Below are 13,806 nucleotides of genomic sequence, written 5' to 3'. Positions count from 1 at the left end.
GTTTCTTCCTGTTAAAAGGGAGTTTTTCCTCTCCACTGTCGCCACAAGCATGATTAGTGTGAGGGATTGCATTCGAGTCAATTAGTCAATGAGTCGATGCAATCAACTGGTTTTCCTGAGATAGAAAACTTTGAATCAATCTGACTGGATGATCTGGTGAACTGTAAAGAGATGACATGTGTTGTGAATTGGTGCTATAAAAAACAAACTGAATTGAACTAATGAGATGTAAAATAACTTTTTTTTTTTTTTTGCATCAGAATGTTTTCTGGTTGAGATCTTAGAATGTGGCTTTCTGCCCAGGGTGGCATGTACTGGCAGGGGCGTAATGCCAAAATCATGAGCCATTAATGACAGATTAACTATACTCTAGGACACATATCACAGTTCAATTATCGTTAGAATAATTTAAGTGCATGTGCAATTTTTTGAAAACATCATATTATTAAATGTGATTGTTTTTTATTACTAAAAATAGGTTATTGCATTAACATTGAATGAATCATGTTATCTATTTGATCTTTTTATGTTTTGGTGTAGGCACCATAAAATGAATAGAAACTCACTAAAGCAGACATTCACCTGATTGGCTAACCTGATTATTGATTGACTGATTGACTTTATTGATCTCACAGTGGAGAAATATACTCGTTACATCGGCTCAATTGTCTAAAAGAAGAAGTAAATGACAAAGGACGAAAAGGTGCATGGGGGTATATACAGTATATACAGTGCGTCTATATAGTCTTTTTTTTTCTTTTTTTAGCACAATTATTCAGGATTATTGTACAGGGTTATTGCACAGGGTATTTACATGGGCATTTATATAGATCGGTATTTATCTGTATACCTATTGCAGTGGTAATCAAATATAAAGACACAGGTTATTCCTCACGGTATTAAATTTAAATTGCACATTAGCTATTGCAAAAGTTATTGCCTTTGTAGTGTCAAATTCTGGAGTCTGGTGGCAGAAAGGATGAATGACCCTATTTTTACCTTGTAAATATATATATATGCCTCATTATAAAGTAGTCATAATACCAAAATAAAAGCTTCAAACATGGTCATTTGTGCAGTCTAAATAATCTCTTGTGTGTTTATATTTAGGATTTCAATAAAGATCCTCTTAAGCAGTTGGAATTGATCAAAAAGCTGTTTTTCAATCTATGATCTTGTGTTGTATATAAGCTTCCACAAGGGGGCATTCTCAAACAACAACTTGAAATGCAAACTGACACTTTAAGAAGTCCAGAAGTACCACAACCCAATGAAAAATACATTTTAAATATTAAATTTATTATAAGGAGAAATGGATAAACCGTACAACTCCTCTTTAATTATAATTCAGGATCACATGCCAGAGCATGCAGTGTTTATTCAACCAGGCGTCAACCTTTTATTTTGAAAGGCACAACAGGAAGCAACGCGGTTTCATTATTTTTCTTCAGAACTTTTTAAAGGATTCTCTTTTAAAGGATTTTTTTTTTTCCATCTTTCCAAACTTTTTCCCCTGCGCTATTATTTTGTCAACGAGGAAAAGACGTCTTGTGTAAACTCTGCGTGAAAATGCTGCGTCAGTAGATTCAATCAGGAAAGATGTTGTTTTGCATTAGAGAATCTATTACCTTAAATGCGCACAGAGAAAAGTTAGAGGAAATATTTCGGGGATTTTAACCGCGACATCATGCAGACACAGGGCGGTTAGTAAGCTAGCCGCTGCGCTCAGCAGCGCACTGAAATAAAGCAAATGGCTGTAGTTGGTTTAATGCCACACTGTCTGACATTATGGCACATTTTCCTCAATATCAGAGCTGTGTGTCTGTTTTCGCCCTTTTTGTGTGTCGGCTGCGGCCACATGACGTTGCACTCCAGTCTAGGACGTTATTGTAACGGTACCTCTGATGATACACCAACACACACAGGGAAATATGACGTAAGTAACTGTTTTTATTTATTGTGTGTGTGTGTGTGTAGCTGTCAGATCAGATTTAGGACCAGTTATCCTGAGCTATCTCTATAGTTATGTTGCTATAGGCTTAGACTTTTGGAGGACATAGGGAATCAGTTTTCATCATTCTGCTTCATTCTATCTCTATTCTCCCACTCTGCAGAATCTGTTAGTTCAATCTCTAACTGATCTGTTCCTGTTTGGCTGTGACACCACCCTGGAGAGAAATATCAGGACTACTTTGTTTATAGATGTTGGAGATCAGCCTGTTTTTCCGGTGTAGTCCTGTTTCTCTGACTGTGACTGGCTGGATGTGCTCTCTTCATCCTCTGACATGGGAGCTGGCTCGGAGCTCTTCTGCCTAGCTGTTTTATATCTATTTACAGTTGCTTTTTGTATCTCTGCTTCTGTCTCCTTGAACCCCAGTCGGCCTCAGCAGATGGCCGCTCACACTGAGCCTGGTTCTGCTGGAGGTTTCTTCCTGTTAAGAGGGAGTTTTCCTCTCTACTGTCACTACAAGCATGCTTAGTGTGAGGAATCCCTGAAGATTCAATGAGTCGATGCAATCAACTGGTTTTCCTTAGATAGAAAACTTTGAATCAATTTGACTGTATGATCTGGTGAACTGTAAAGGGGCTTGAGATGTTGCAAAGCGAGGACATTTTGCTGGTCCTCACAAAGCATTTTGTTAATGGTTAGGTTTAGGGCTAAGGTCTCAATTGGGTTAGGGTTAGGTATGCATTGGTAATGCTTAGGTTTAGGGTTAGTTTTAGGGTTAGGACATAGAAAGGGTTGAAAATGACTCAAAATCAATGGAAGTCCATGGGAGTCAACGCGTGGTCCTCACTACATATTGCAGAATGAGTAGGTTTGTGTCTGTGTGTGTGTGTTTACCTTATGCCGCGTTACATTTGCTTCACGGAAATAAGGTTATGGGTTCGATTCCGGCTTTGGGTTTGTTTTAGGGCTTCAACTAAGATTATTTTGGAAATAGATTAATCTGTTGATTTTTTTTTTTCAATTAATCGATCAATAATCGTAAAGCAAAAGGTTCTTTAAAGAAGACAATTTACAAATTTACTTGAGGAGTTCTGGATGGAGCATGTTTTTTTTTTAACAGCCCTGGTATGATTACTGCTCTGAGTGGGTCGCTCTGTCAGCTAAAGACATGTTTTACAGTCTTTACTCCAGTTAATGATTAATCGATCACAAAATGAGTTGACAATTATTTCATTAATCGATTAATCTGATTCATTGTATCAGCCCTAGTTTGTTTATTTGTGCACTCCCTGCTGTTGTGGGTTCTTTCAGGTTACTCCTGTTTCCTCCCATCATTCAAAACATGACTGTTATGTTAAATAATAGTGACTCTTAAATGACCCCTTAGAAGATTATACCATTATCCATCCATCCATTTTCTGTCATCCATGCTTATCCCTGCTGGGGTCGCAAGGGGTGCTGGTGCTCCAGCTGACAATAGGCGAGAGGCCGGTTAAACACAACAACCATTCAGGCACACACTCACACCTAAGGAGAGTTTAGATAATCCAGTTAACCTAACAGTCATGTTTTTGGACTGTGGGAGGAAGTTTTGGTACCCGGAGAGAACCCACGCATGCACAGGGAGAACATGCAAACTCCATGCAGAAAGACACCGGTCTGGGAATCAAACCCGGAACCCTCTTGCTGCAAGGCAGCAGTGCTACCCACTGCTCCACTGAGCAGCCCATTATACGACTATGCTATTCTTCTGAAATATGGAATCAGAGCACCTTAGCCGCTGAGCCTGAAGGGGAAGGTCCTCCAAAGGGATAGGAATGCTATGTCTGACTGATGTTCTCCTGCAGATTGCTCTATTTTATTTAGAAAATAAAGTCTGTTTTCTGTGTGGGCCAGTCAGGTTAGGTTGTTTACGCGTTGCTGTATAGTAATGTTTAAAGGCCATCTATCCTCAGACTGTTTCCAAATGGTGTGAAGCATGGAAACGGACCCGAAATGAAATGTAGGCTTAGATTTATACATACTTTATTGTTTACTAACTAATTTCATTACATACAGCTTACCGACAGTGAATGAGCAGCAGGTTAGCAGTGAAGATGAACATTTCTATTCATAAAGTGCAGTAGTGAACAAAATGTAAACAGTGTATGATCTTCTATGGCATTGACCAAGCGAAACACACTATTAGTCACACCTTAGAGAACAAATTTCCTCCTGCCTTGAGTCCAGTGCCCACATGCATTGTGCAACTGCAACCATTTGAGGTTGGATCCAGCTGCCCAGCCTTAGAAACTAGTAATTATTTTCCAAATGTTTGTAGAAATAATCTGCATGTCTAAGGAATGATTTAGAAAGCTGTGCTTTATTTGTACTGTAGATATACTTTTGGTACTGAAGGGTATGCCATGAAGCTTATTGTTATATATTTTTTAGCTTAAGGCTTAATAAAGCTGTAATGATGTGTTTTTCCACTGACAGAACCTTTGCAATCTTCCTGCAATGCATCAAAGCCAAAGAGGAAAGTCAGCTGGCCTGGCCATGCTCAGGATCAATGGTTTGTAGACACAATGGCAGACAAATATTGACTCCTGAAGCATTTGTGAATACATCTCCAGTCACTATAAGCTATTGCAGCTTTCATATTAAAAAGTATATTTGTATACTAACAAAAACTGAATATAATTTACTCAAGTTTTTACTCTGATGCAATAACTGATGTCCGTCTTTATTGTGATTTTCAGATTCTTTAACCATTTGGTCAAACGCTGTCTTCTGGTCTTGTAGGTAAAGTGATCCATGGGCCCTCTACTGTTAATGAATGGAGCCCATGTCTGTCTTCGGCCCCCGCTGGGCCTTGGAGTCACTCTTTTTACTCCTCCTTCACCTCCGTGTCAAACTTGTTGCAGCTCAGAAGGAGCAGAAGCACTCTCATCAGCCACAGCCCTCCTCAGCCTCCTCCTCAGGTCGTCTCCATGTTTTGATCTGAATTCCCTGATGGATTAATATAGTGGCTGAAATATCCAGATCTTTTGATTGCTTCCCCAGGTTCAGAATTCGGTGCCTCCATCATCATTCGGGGTTAAATTTTCTAAGTGTGTCCAGGTAAATCTGCTTTTTCCAGCAGAAATCAGTTTGTTAGTAAATGTAGTTGATAGAAAGTGATAACTAATATCTTTCCCTGCCGATCTTTTCCATCAAGGTGAAGCTCTACACCGATCCCCCTCAGGTGACGTTCTTCCTACTGATCCACAATCAAAGCCCCTCAGGTGGGACCAACCTTTCTCAGATGGCCATACGAGACTCCATTTCCGGGGTAACGCCCATCAAAACTGAAGGCAGGGTCGTCGAAAGAGGCTACCAGACATTTTCTATCGATTCCCTGCAGGGTGTGTGACTGCATCAGACCGTTATATAAAGATTTCTATATTTAAATTTTAGATGTGGATTTTTTTTAGATCCAAATTAATCCAGTTTTATTGCTTTTTGTTGATTAGCCGGATCTCATGTGGTTGTTAATTATACTGCTCACATAAGAAGTCAAAAGAATGAGCTCCTAGATCTCCCTGCTTTCCTGACCTTCTGCAATGCATCACAGGTCTGGTTTTCTCCTTCTGTTATATTTTTGTGCCAAGCCAGCTCTCTCACATTCGTCATACGGTAATAGAATCAGTCGTAATGATTAGGTCTTCCTTTTTTTCTTTTTATCCCACAGAATGATGTCCGTATGTTTGGGCCACTAAGAGCCAATCTGACTCTGAGGGTAAATTCCACCGACAAGGTCAGTCTCTAATAGGTCATTTTTTCTTGCATAATAAAGCATTTGTTTGTGATTTTTAGTTTTTGTTTTGTTTGTTCCGCTTGTCTTCTCAGATTTCTCCCAATCATGGAGTCCATTTTGCTGGATTTGTTGCTGGTTTCTTCATCACGTTGGTGCTGCTATTGTTGGGGGTTCTCATCATGAAATTTGCTAGTCCCAGAGCCAGATCCTGTCTTCTTCAGCAAAGGGTATCAGCATGTTTAAATGTGTTCATCATTTATTTGTATACAAGATATTTATTTACACTGCAAAAAAAACCAAAACTTTTTTTTCCTTTCTTTCTGACATTAAAAAAGACAAAACTTTTCTTTTATTACCATCAATGTTTCTTTGCTGAATATCACAATCGTTAGGTGGAGAATATCTATCAGTGTACACATTTTTCAGTCAGAAGTTATTATTTATTCCTTTATTGTTTTGGAGAATTGCCTTTTAAGCTGTATGACTTGGTTCAAATATGAATTATAATTTTTTGTAAATAATTCGGTGGTGCGATTTGGATAATTGTCCATTTGGAGGTCTTCACTTCCTGCCTAATATATTGAGATGCTGCCTCATTGTGGATAAAAATCTGTCTACATGTTGTCATTAGTTTGTCCTGCACCAAATCACCACAAGAATGTAATATTACAACCCCTCTACCCTACCTTTGCAATGTTTTCAGACTGACAACCTTCTATCTTTGTCCTCTGCATGATACCATTTTCTTTGTTTTCGAATACTTTTAATTACGAACACTTTTAAATACAAAAGAACATACCTCCAAAAATTGTTTTTCTCTCTTAGTGCATCTGCAACCTGAAACTTAGGTGGTTAGACACTGATCTAAGTGTAAAAGCTTGTAAATGTAATCACTTATCACCTGCAAGGCAATCTATCAAGGATGCAAGAGGATACAGGTGCATGCTTAAAGGTCAGGTGCAAACTTGTACACTTAAATCTTTGTGGTCCTGAGAAGAAGGTTTCTAAGTACAGTGGCCTACAGGAGAGAAAACCTGTGTACGTTTCAACATATTTGCAGCGTCGGGAGTTTGAATTGCAGAGTAGTGTTATCCATTGACAAATGCATTTGTCTGGACAATCTTCTTTCAATGCTGCATTTTTTACATCTTTACATTGCACCTTTAAAGTTGGGGAGAACTTCTGTCGCAGTTGCTTGATTTGTTGTCCAGTGTTGCTGATTCAATGCTAGAGGTTGGGATTGAAGGGATCACGGAAAGCATTGTCCGTGCTTTCAATCAAAATCAGATTAAATGGAAAAGAAGTTTGCAACAAGCCTGTCCTTTGAAAACTGCAGCTCTGATGAATATGATATACTCTCTAGGGACAATGGACTTTTTTCTGGGTTGATCAAGTGTTAAATTCAGTAATATATTACATTATATCATTTAATAACTAGCTTCTCTTTCCTGCAGCAGCTACTGTTACCAATCTTTCTCATTATTGCAGTTATGCATTAGAAAAAAGGATCATTGTTTGGCCGCAATGAGCTTTAAGTCATTGATATCTAATAAAACCACCAAACCTGTATGGAGTAGCGAAGAAGAATGCTTGCTTCTGTTAGCTTGCTGCAGTAAGAGCCTCTAATGAAAGATGGGGCTCAGTTAGCTCTTTATTTCAGCTCTGCAGGAGTTGCGCCCACTCTCTTCATTGGTTCAACAGGTTTAATGTAGCAAATCAATGTCAAAATGTTTGAATTCAGGACATTAAATGATATATTTGAAAGTCATATTATATTATTACTAATTTATGATTCATCATTATAAGCTAATGTATTTATTTTATATTGTAAGAAAAGCATTTGCAAAGATTCTGTGGACCTGTGATTCAGAAAGCCTGCTGTCTTATTCATGTGATTTTTGTTTTGTTTTAGAGATTCAGATGTGATTTGGATCCTGAGTTTGCAGAGACCAGCTTGATTGAGACCATCAAAGAGGAAGCTGCATTTGAGGACAAGATGGTGGACATCATGGTGCTGGATGATCCACCAAATATGTACCAGGCTTTGGATAAGTGAGTAGAATATCCTTACATTACAAACCTTTATTTAATCACTCCCCTGAAAAAAAAGAAATATTTTCTTGTGTTTTGTCTTTGAAGCCTTGAAATGTCTTCACTGGTTCAAGCCTCCAGTAACCTGGAGGCCATCCGGATTCAGATTTACAAAGATGTGACGTTCTGCCTGCTCGGTGGCCTGCGATCGCGGGGCCAGGTCAGCGCCCAGGCCCAGCAGAGGTTGCTCAGTGTGGTCCATGGGCAGCTGCTTGGAATGGAGGGACGCCTGAAAGAGGAACAAGGGGTTCGCATGGCTACTCTGGCTGGTCAGTGTAACCTGGAGACGCATGAGGAAATGGAAGCAGAGCATCGCAGACAAGCGGCTGAAAAAGCCCAAGCTGAGCGACTTTGCCAGCATGCAGGCCAGCAGGTAGCAACGTGTGTTTAATGGGAAAAGTAACCCTAAAATGATATATAAACAACTGATGTTTGTTATGTGGCCAGGAGCTTCTCCAATGCAGCATCCTCCTGGAGAAGCTGCAGAATTTGAGCCAGAGTCACCTACGGCGGATCCTCTTGGTCCGACATGAAGAGGCTTCAGCAAAGGTCCAGAGAGAGCTCATCGAGTGGCGACGGGTGGAGCTGCACAAGATCTTCTCAGAAGAACTGGAGGAGGCCACGAGGATGGGCGAGTTAGACGGGAGCTCAGCCAAGAGACTTCAGCACAAGTACTTTGCATGTCAGGTGAGCATCTTGTTAGATGCCAGAAGTTTCAAAGTCAGACTTTTTAAATTTAAAAACCCTGCTGTCCTTGTATTTATTATTTTTTAACTAAATAAATGAAGTAATGGGTTTTAAAGATTAATCACAATGTGACGTTGTCTGACCAGGATCAGCTGGAGGAAGTGCTGGATGTGGCTGTTGCCAATCAGCGGTACATCCTGGCTGAACGCAGCGCTCAGAGGAAGTTCCTGGTGCAAAGCCTCCACAGCCTCGATGTTCTGATCTCCGACACCTTCTCCAGCACCTCCAGCAACTTGGAAAGCTGGTTCTCCCACATCAGGAGGTTGGTACAGCTGCTAATTTCCCCCTCACCCTGTGAACATCAATACTGTATGTTCACTCTGAACAACATTCAGACACTGCTCAGATCAACAAAGTTGAGAACATATTATTGGGGTGTACGTTATAATTTTTACACTAAAAGGTAAAATGGTGGCCAGGCACATTTGTTACTATGATGTCACACATAACATAACATTGTTCAGATTTATTGTACTTTGGTGTTACATGTATGAACCGACCCTTTCTGAGCCGGCTGTTAAATAAGCCAGCAACAAGATCTGTCTTTACAAGATCTACGCTGATTTTATCTCTCCTACAGAAACAATCCGTTAATTTTGTGACTGTGCAGAATTTAAACCAGTTGAAGCGAAAACTATGCCATTTAAGGAGTTCTGGGTAAAACACATTTACTTACAAAAAAAATGTCTTCATTTAAATCAATGCATTTTGCGTCACGCTTATCCCTGCTAGTGTTGCAAGGGGTGCTGGTGCCAATCTCCAGCTGTCAATGGGCGAGAGGCGGGATACAGCCTGGACAGGTCACAGGGCAACACAGAGACAAACAGGAAAAACAACCATTCAGACACATACTCACACCTAAGGAGAATTTAGAGAAGCCTAAGAGTCATGTTTTCGAACTGTGGCAGGAAGCCGGAGTACCCGGAGTGAACCCACTCATGCACAGGGAGATTATGCAACTGGATGCAGGAAGACCCTGAGCCGTGAATCGAACCAGGAGCCTTCTTGAGGCAAGGCAGCAGTGCTACCCAATGCGTCACTTTGCAGCCCCTCTAAATATATTCTCATAATATTTCCTAAAGATCAATTCAGGGTTCTGCCCAGGGGTGCTTCAGTGTAGCTGAAATTCAGTCTATATGTTTATTTTTATTAACAGATTGGTCCTTTGATTGACATCTGGACTCCCTCCCCCATGGTTCTGTTTCAGAGTAAATGCTGCCAGCCTGAAAGTGATCAAAGTTACACTAAAATTAAACTGATACACTGACTTTTAATCAGTGTAATTAACAGCTCCAGAAATTGTGTTTTTAAACACATTTACCTTCTTATTTGCACCTATAATGAAGAAGAGTACAATGAAAACTTGAACCCTGTTCTCTGCATCAACTCAGACTCCCTCTCAGGGCTTGCAGGCAGGTGAACTAATGCATGCCCGCCCCCAGCAGATATAGAGCAACCTGTGATGGCAGGGGTGGAGTGTCCAGGTTCAAAAGGACTCCAATCAGTTTGTCTGTCCCAATAAAATGCAGCATCATTGCTTCGCTAGGATGATGCTGCTTACCCCCCCACTACCCCACAGCAACTGCTGGTGCTTCTATCACTAAGTACTACACTCCTAAATAGACAAAACAAAATTATCACCGTCCTTCCAAAGGTCATTAAATACAATTAATTAAATAATTTGAAGGTGAAAGCTATAATAGAGAATATAATTGTATTAATATCTATAATATCCTGTAAAAGGATAATTGTGTTGCAAAACGGTCTCAATTAGCTTATTATTTTGTCACAATGGCAAAGAAAATTGTTTTTGATACAAGCAATGTAATTTGAGGTCAGACCAGATCAAAAGGAATGAATTTAAAATCATTCGAATCAGAATCTAATTCATTTTTGATATTTGAATAGATACCTGTCTCTATTTAAAATGAGAATGTATGTAGATCTATATATTGGGTTGTGATTTTAGGGAATGGCATGTTTTGGTGTCTCTATGATCAATTCAATGATTTATCCATTACTTACATAGCTGTTTTAGCCTTAAAAGAATAATTTCTTTTTTATCTCCATTTACACACAATTCATTGTTAGAGAAAATGGATCAACTGTTTTAACAGTTTGCATCTGCTGTTTAGATCTACGGGGATTTCCTCATCTAATGTACCAGCTAGGGGTGTAAATCACATCCATAATGGCGATTCGATTCAGTATCGATTTCCTGACCCAACGATTCGATTATTTTCGATACTCAAGAATACACCACGATACGATTCGATTAATCGGTTAGTTTTTTTTATTTTTTTTTTTTTATACACCTTACAGGCTTAACAAAGTTTCAAGTTTGAAATAAATCAATGAAAGCTGTAATATCGTTATGCATTTTTTTTTTTTTTTTTTAGAAACAACAGCGAATAACAGAAGTAGAAAGTTGCATCAAAAAATACTGCACATGATCAGTGCAATGAGTGCAATGCAATACCTTGGCTCCAGACGTCCCCTCCCCCTCCACAGACGCTCTGCTGCACCTCTCCCAAATTGTAGCTGACCGCGAACAGTGCTGCAGACAGGAGGCCGGCTTGTTTTGTTTTTATGACCGAAATTGCGGAAAACAACTCGTGAAGTTTGACCCGCTAGAAGAGCGAGATGCGCAAGAACGCTGGGACCCTTTTTCCACCTGGATCTCCGCTCTTTTTGGCCCTCATGTCCCTCTGTCGTCGGACTAAACTCGCCCCCACTTACTCGGCCGTATCTAGACCCACAGTGTGCAGCTCAGACCACGCTTCAATATTGAGCATAAATAAAAAATGTTTGTGTCAAGCTCACTGCAACACACTGCTGTAAGAGTATAACCAGGAAGCGAGGTAGGAGGGCAACATAGGTTTAGCGCCACTGCAGCACGGGAGGGAGAATTACGTCCAGGAGCAACTGGATAAAAATAGACCGGAGGAAAAAACAAAACATGAATCGATTATCTTACGGATGTGTCGATGCATCGGATTGTCGGCTTTTGGATCGATGCATCGATACAAAACGATTATTATTTACACCCCTAGTACCTGTCAGCGTTATTTCACCTTTATCTGTGGTTAGAAGGACTGTATTTATAAGAAAGAATCTCCTGACCATTAAAAACACTTAACCATTTGTTTGGCTTGTTTTGACCACCAGGGGGAGCATTGTACCATCAGAACAGCTGAATCAGCTGCAAGAAAAGGCCCAGAAGGAGCTTGTTATGGTGAAGCAAAGACTGGATGAGACCCTGAACCAAGAAAAGAGAGCAATGCGTTGCGGACTAATTAACAAGAGGAGAGGGCTCATCTCAGACATGGTTAGGAGACCAAACTCATGACTTTATTTCATCAGGTTATTTTCTTTGGGCTAAAAATCTATTATGAAACAAATATTTCCAAAAGTAATATTGCATTGTGTCCTGTTGTCCAGTTGAAGGTCCACAAGCAGAGACAGAGCGACTTATCCAGCACTACTAAAGGTCTGGAAGAGAACATAGATGTAGCATACCATCTGCAGTGTTGGCAGAACCTACTGACAGCGCACAGCCTGGAGCTCGCAGAACTCATCAACAATCTGGACGAGGAGGCTGCTGCTGACATCCGCAAGGTGCCACTCTGTGAGCTAAATCAGTGCAGAAATAGTAATAATTTTAATAAAAGCTTAAACTTTCTCTTTAGGTGACGATGCGAGGGATTCAGAGTGTGATAGCCGATGTGAAAGCCATCCAGCCTTCCGCTGCACAGGCCTTGTTGACACTCTTGCCGCCGGGTGCTAAACAGCCCATGCTGCCCATACAGCCCATCCTGGAAGCAGAGGTGGGGTCAGAGAAGGCTGCAGGGCAAGGGCCCAGTGCTCTACTGCAGGGCCAGGAAAGGCTTCACCAGGAAGGTAAGGCAGCACTGCGAACCCTCAGCTGCACCAGGGAGTCCCTGCAGGAAAGCATGGAGCAAGAGCTGCAGGAGCAGAAGGAACTCAGGGCTCACTGGAGAGAGTTCTTCAGGTGAGTGATGGAGGGACATGGATCAAAATATAAAAATACAGAAAACTCTGCATTATCCATTGCATTTAAAGAAGGTAAAGATAAATATGTATTATGTTCTATCATAATGTTACATTAACTGAAGACCGACTCTGTCCAAAGCAACAAATAATGTATTTAACCTTATTTATCATTAAACAGATTAATGTTTACTTAATCTGTGTAAGGTTTCCTGTCATTTCCTCCTTGTTTCACTCTGTCTCAGGTCTCTGTGTTCATCTCAGCTGACGCTGTCTGAGGATGACAGGCTGAGGATGAAGCTGGAGTTCCAGAAGAGTCTGTCCCTAATAGACCGCTGCTTGGTGCTGCCTCACGCCACCTCCAGAGCCAAACTCCACACTGCTCTGGCTGTGTGGAGAGCAAAAAGTGAAGAGGAGATGGTGAATACATTATTACAGTCTTCAGTGTTTGTGCTTCTATAGACCCTATGCTGAACTTTGTCAATGACACTAGAATTTCTTCTTAAAATCCATGTGGATGTATGGAGCGCCAAAACTGAGACACTGGATGCTTTATTTTATCATTTAATTATTTGTGCATTCATTCATTCATCATTTATATATTCATTCATTTTTTCATGATTTAATTAAATCATTTCTACATTTCTGTATGCATTTTTGCATCATAATATTATATAAATTATGTGGGGCAGGGTCTTCAGGCTTCAACTTCAATATCTTGATTAGATATTACTGCATTCATGGTAGAAGCTTAGGCACGAGGGCACCGCAACTCCTCGTTTGCATAATGTGACAGAAATGCAAACAGAAATGTAGAGATGAATAGAGTAAATTAAAGAATGAATGGAAAATATATATGAATTAAATTAATAAGTTGACTTATTTGAAACGCTTTAAAAATGCTCAAAGGATCAAACCCACTATGCAGCAACATCGGGTGTAATTCAGAGCCTCTCTCCAAACTTCGGTCCTGCACGTTTCCCCTCAATAAAATACCTATATAAGATCAATTGATTTTTTCTTAGTGCTTGAGCCAAATGAAGGAGAGAACCTTTGACTGCTGCTCTATCTGGTTGTGCACCAGTATTGTAACTTCTCTTAACGTCAGTCCTAATATGTGGCAGTCTGACACTGATTATACAAAGGAAAGATTGTCCTTCCATTGCATAGCTTCATAATATAGTGTTCCTTAAACATTTTTTTATTCAAATATAATAGTCCTGGCTCC

General features: G+C 40.2%; 2 protein-coding genes across 2 annotated transcripts in view; one reads left to right on the top strand and one right to left on the bottom strand.

Moving 5' to 3' along the window:
• The window catches only part of evc (Ellis van Creveld protein), a 16,158-nt gene extending 15,810 nt beyond the window's left edge, over positions 1–348 (bottom strand). The window contains exon 1 of the mRNA XM_015394375.1: positions 316–348. Coding sequence (XP_015249861.1) covers positions 316–348 — 33 coding nt within the window. The remainder of the gene's footprint in view (positions 1–315) is intronic.
• Positions 349–1,489: 1,141 nt separating this feature from the next.
• evc2 (Ellis van Creveld syndrome 2) overlaps positions 1,490–13,806 on the top strand; it is a 22,041-nt gene continuing 9,724 nt past the window's right edge. Inside the window, exons 1-16 of the mRNA XM_015394374.1 lie at positions 1,490–1,936; positions 4,430–4,505; positions 4,736–4,914; positions 4,997–5,053; positions 5,151–5,337; positions 5,446–5,546; positions 5,664–5,729; positions 5,822–5,956; positions 7,642–7,781; positions 7,869–8,193; positions 8,268–8,507; positions 8,654–8,829; positions 11,736–11,895; positions 12,009–12,185; positions 12,257–12,579; positions 12,824–12,998. Coding sequence (XP_015249860.1) covers positions 1,751–1,936; positions 4,430–4,505; positions 4,736–4,914; positions 4,997–5,053; positions 5,151–5,337; positions 5,446–5,546; positions 5,664–5,729; positions 5,822–5,956; positions 7,642–7,781; positions 7,869–8,193; positions 8,268–8,507; positions 8,654–8,829; positions 11,736–11,895; positions 12,009–12,185; positions 12,257–12,579; positions 12,824–12,998 — 2,703 coding nt within the window. The 5' untranslated portion in view covers positions 1,490–1,750. The remainder of the gene's footprint in view (positions 1,937–4,429; positions 4,506–4,735; positions 4,915–4,996; positions 5,054–5,150; positions 5,338–5,445; positions 5,547–5,663; positions 5,730–5,821; positions 5,957–7,641; positions 7,782–7,868; positions 8,194–8,267; positions 8,508–8,653; positions 8,830–11,735; positions 11,896–12,008; positions 12,186–12,256; positions 12,580–12,823; positions 12,999–13,806) is intronic.

This window comes from Cyprinodon variegatus, unplaced genomic scaffold (genome assembly GCF_000732505.1).
Source record: "Cyprinodon variegatus isolate N-32 unplaced genomic scaffold, C_variegatus-1.0 Scaffold682, whole genome shotgun sequence".
NCBI lineage: Eukaryota > Metazoa > Chordata > Actinopteri > Cyprinodontiformes > Cyprinodontidae > Cyprinodon > Cyprinodon variegatus.
Note: the sequence above shows the minus strand (reverse complement) of the source record. Positions and strands in the feature narration are given on the sequence as shown.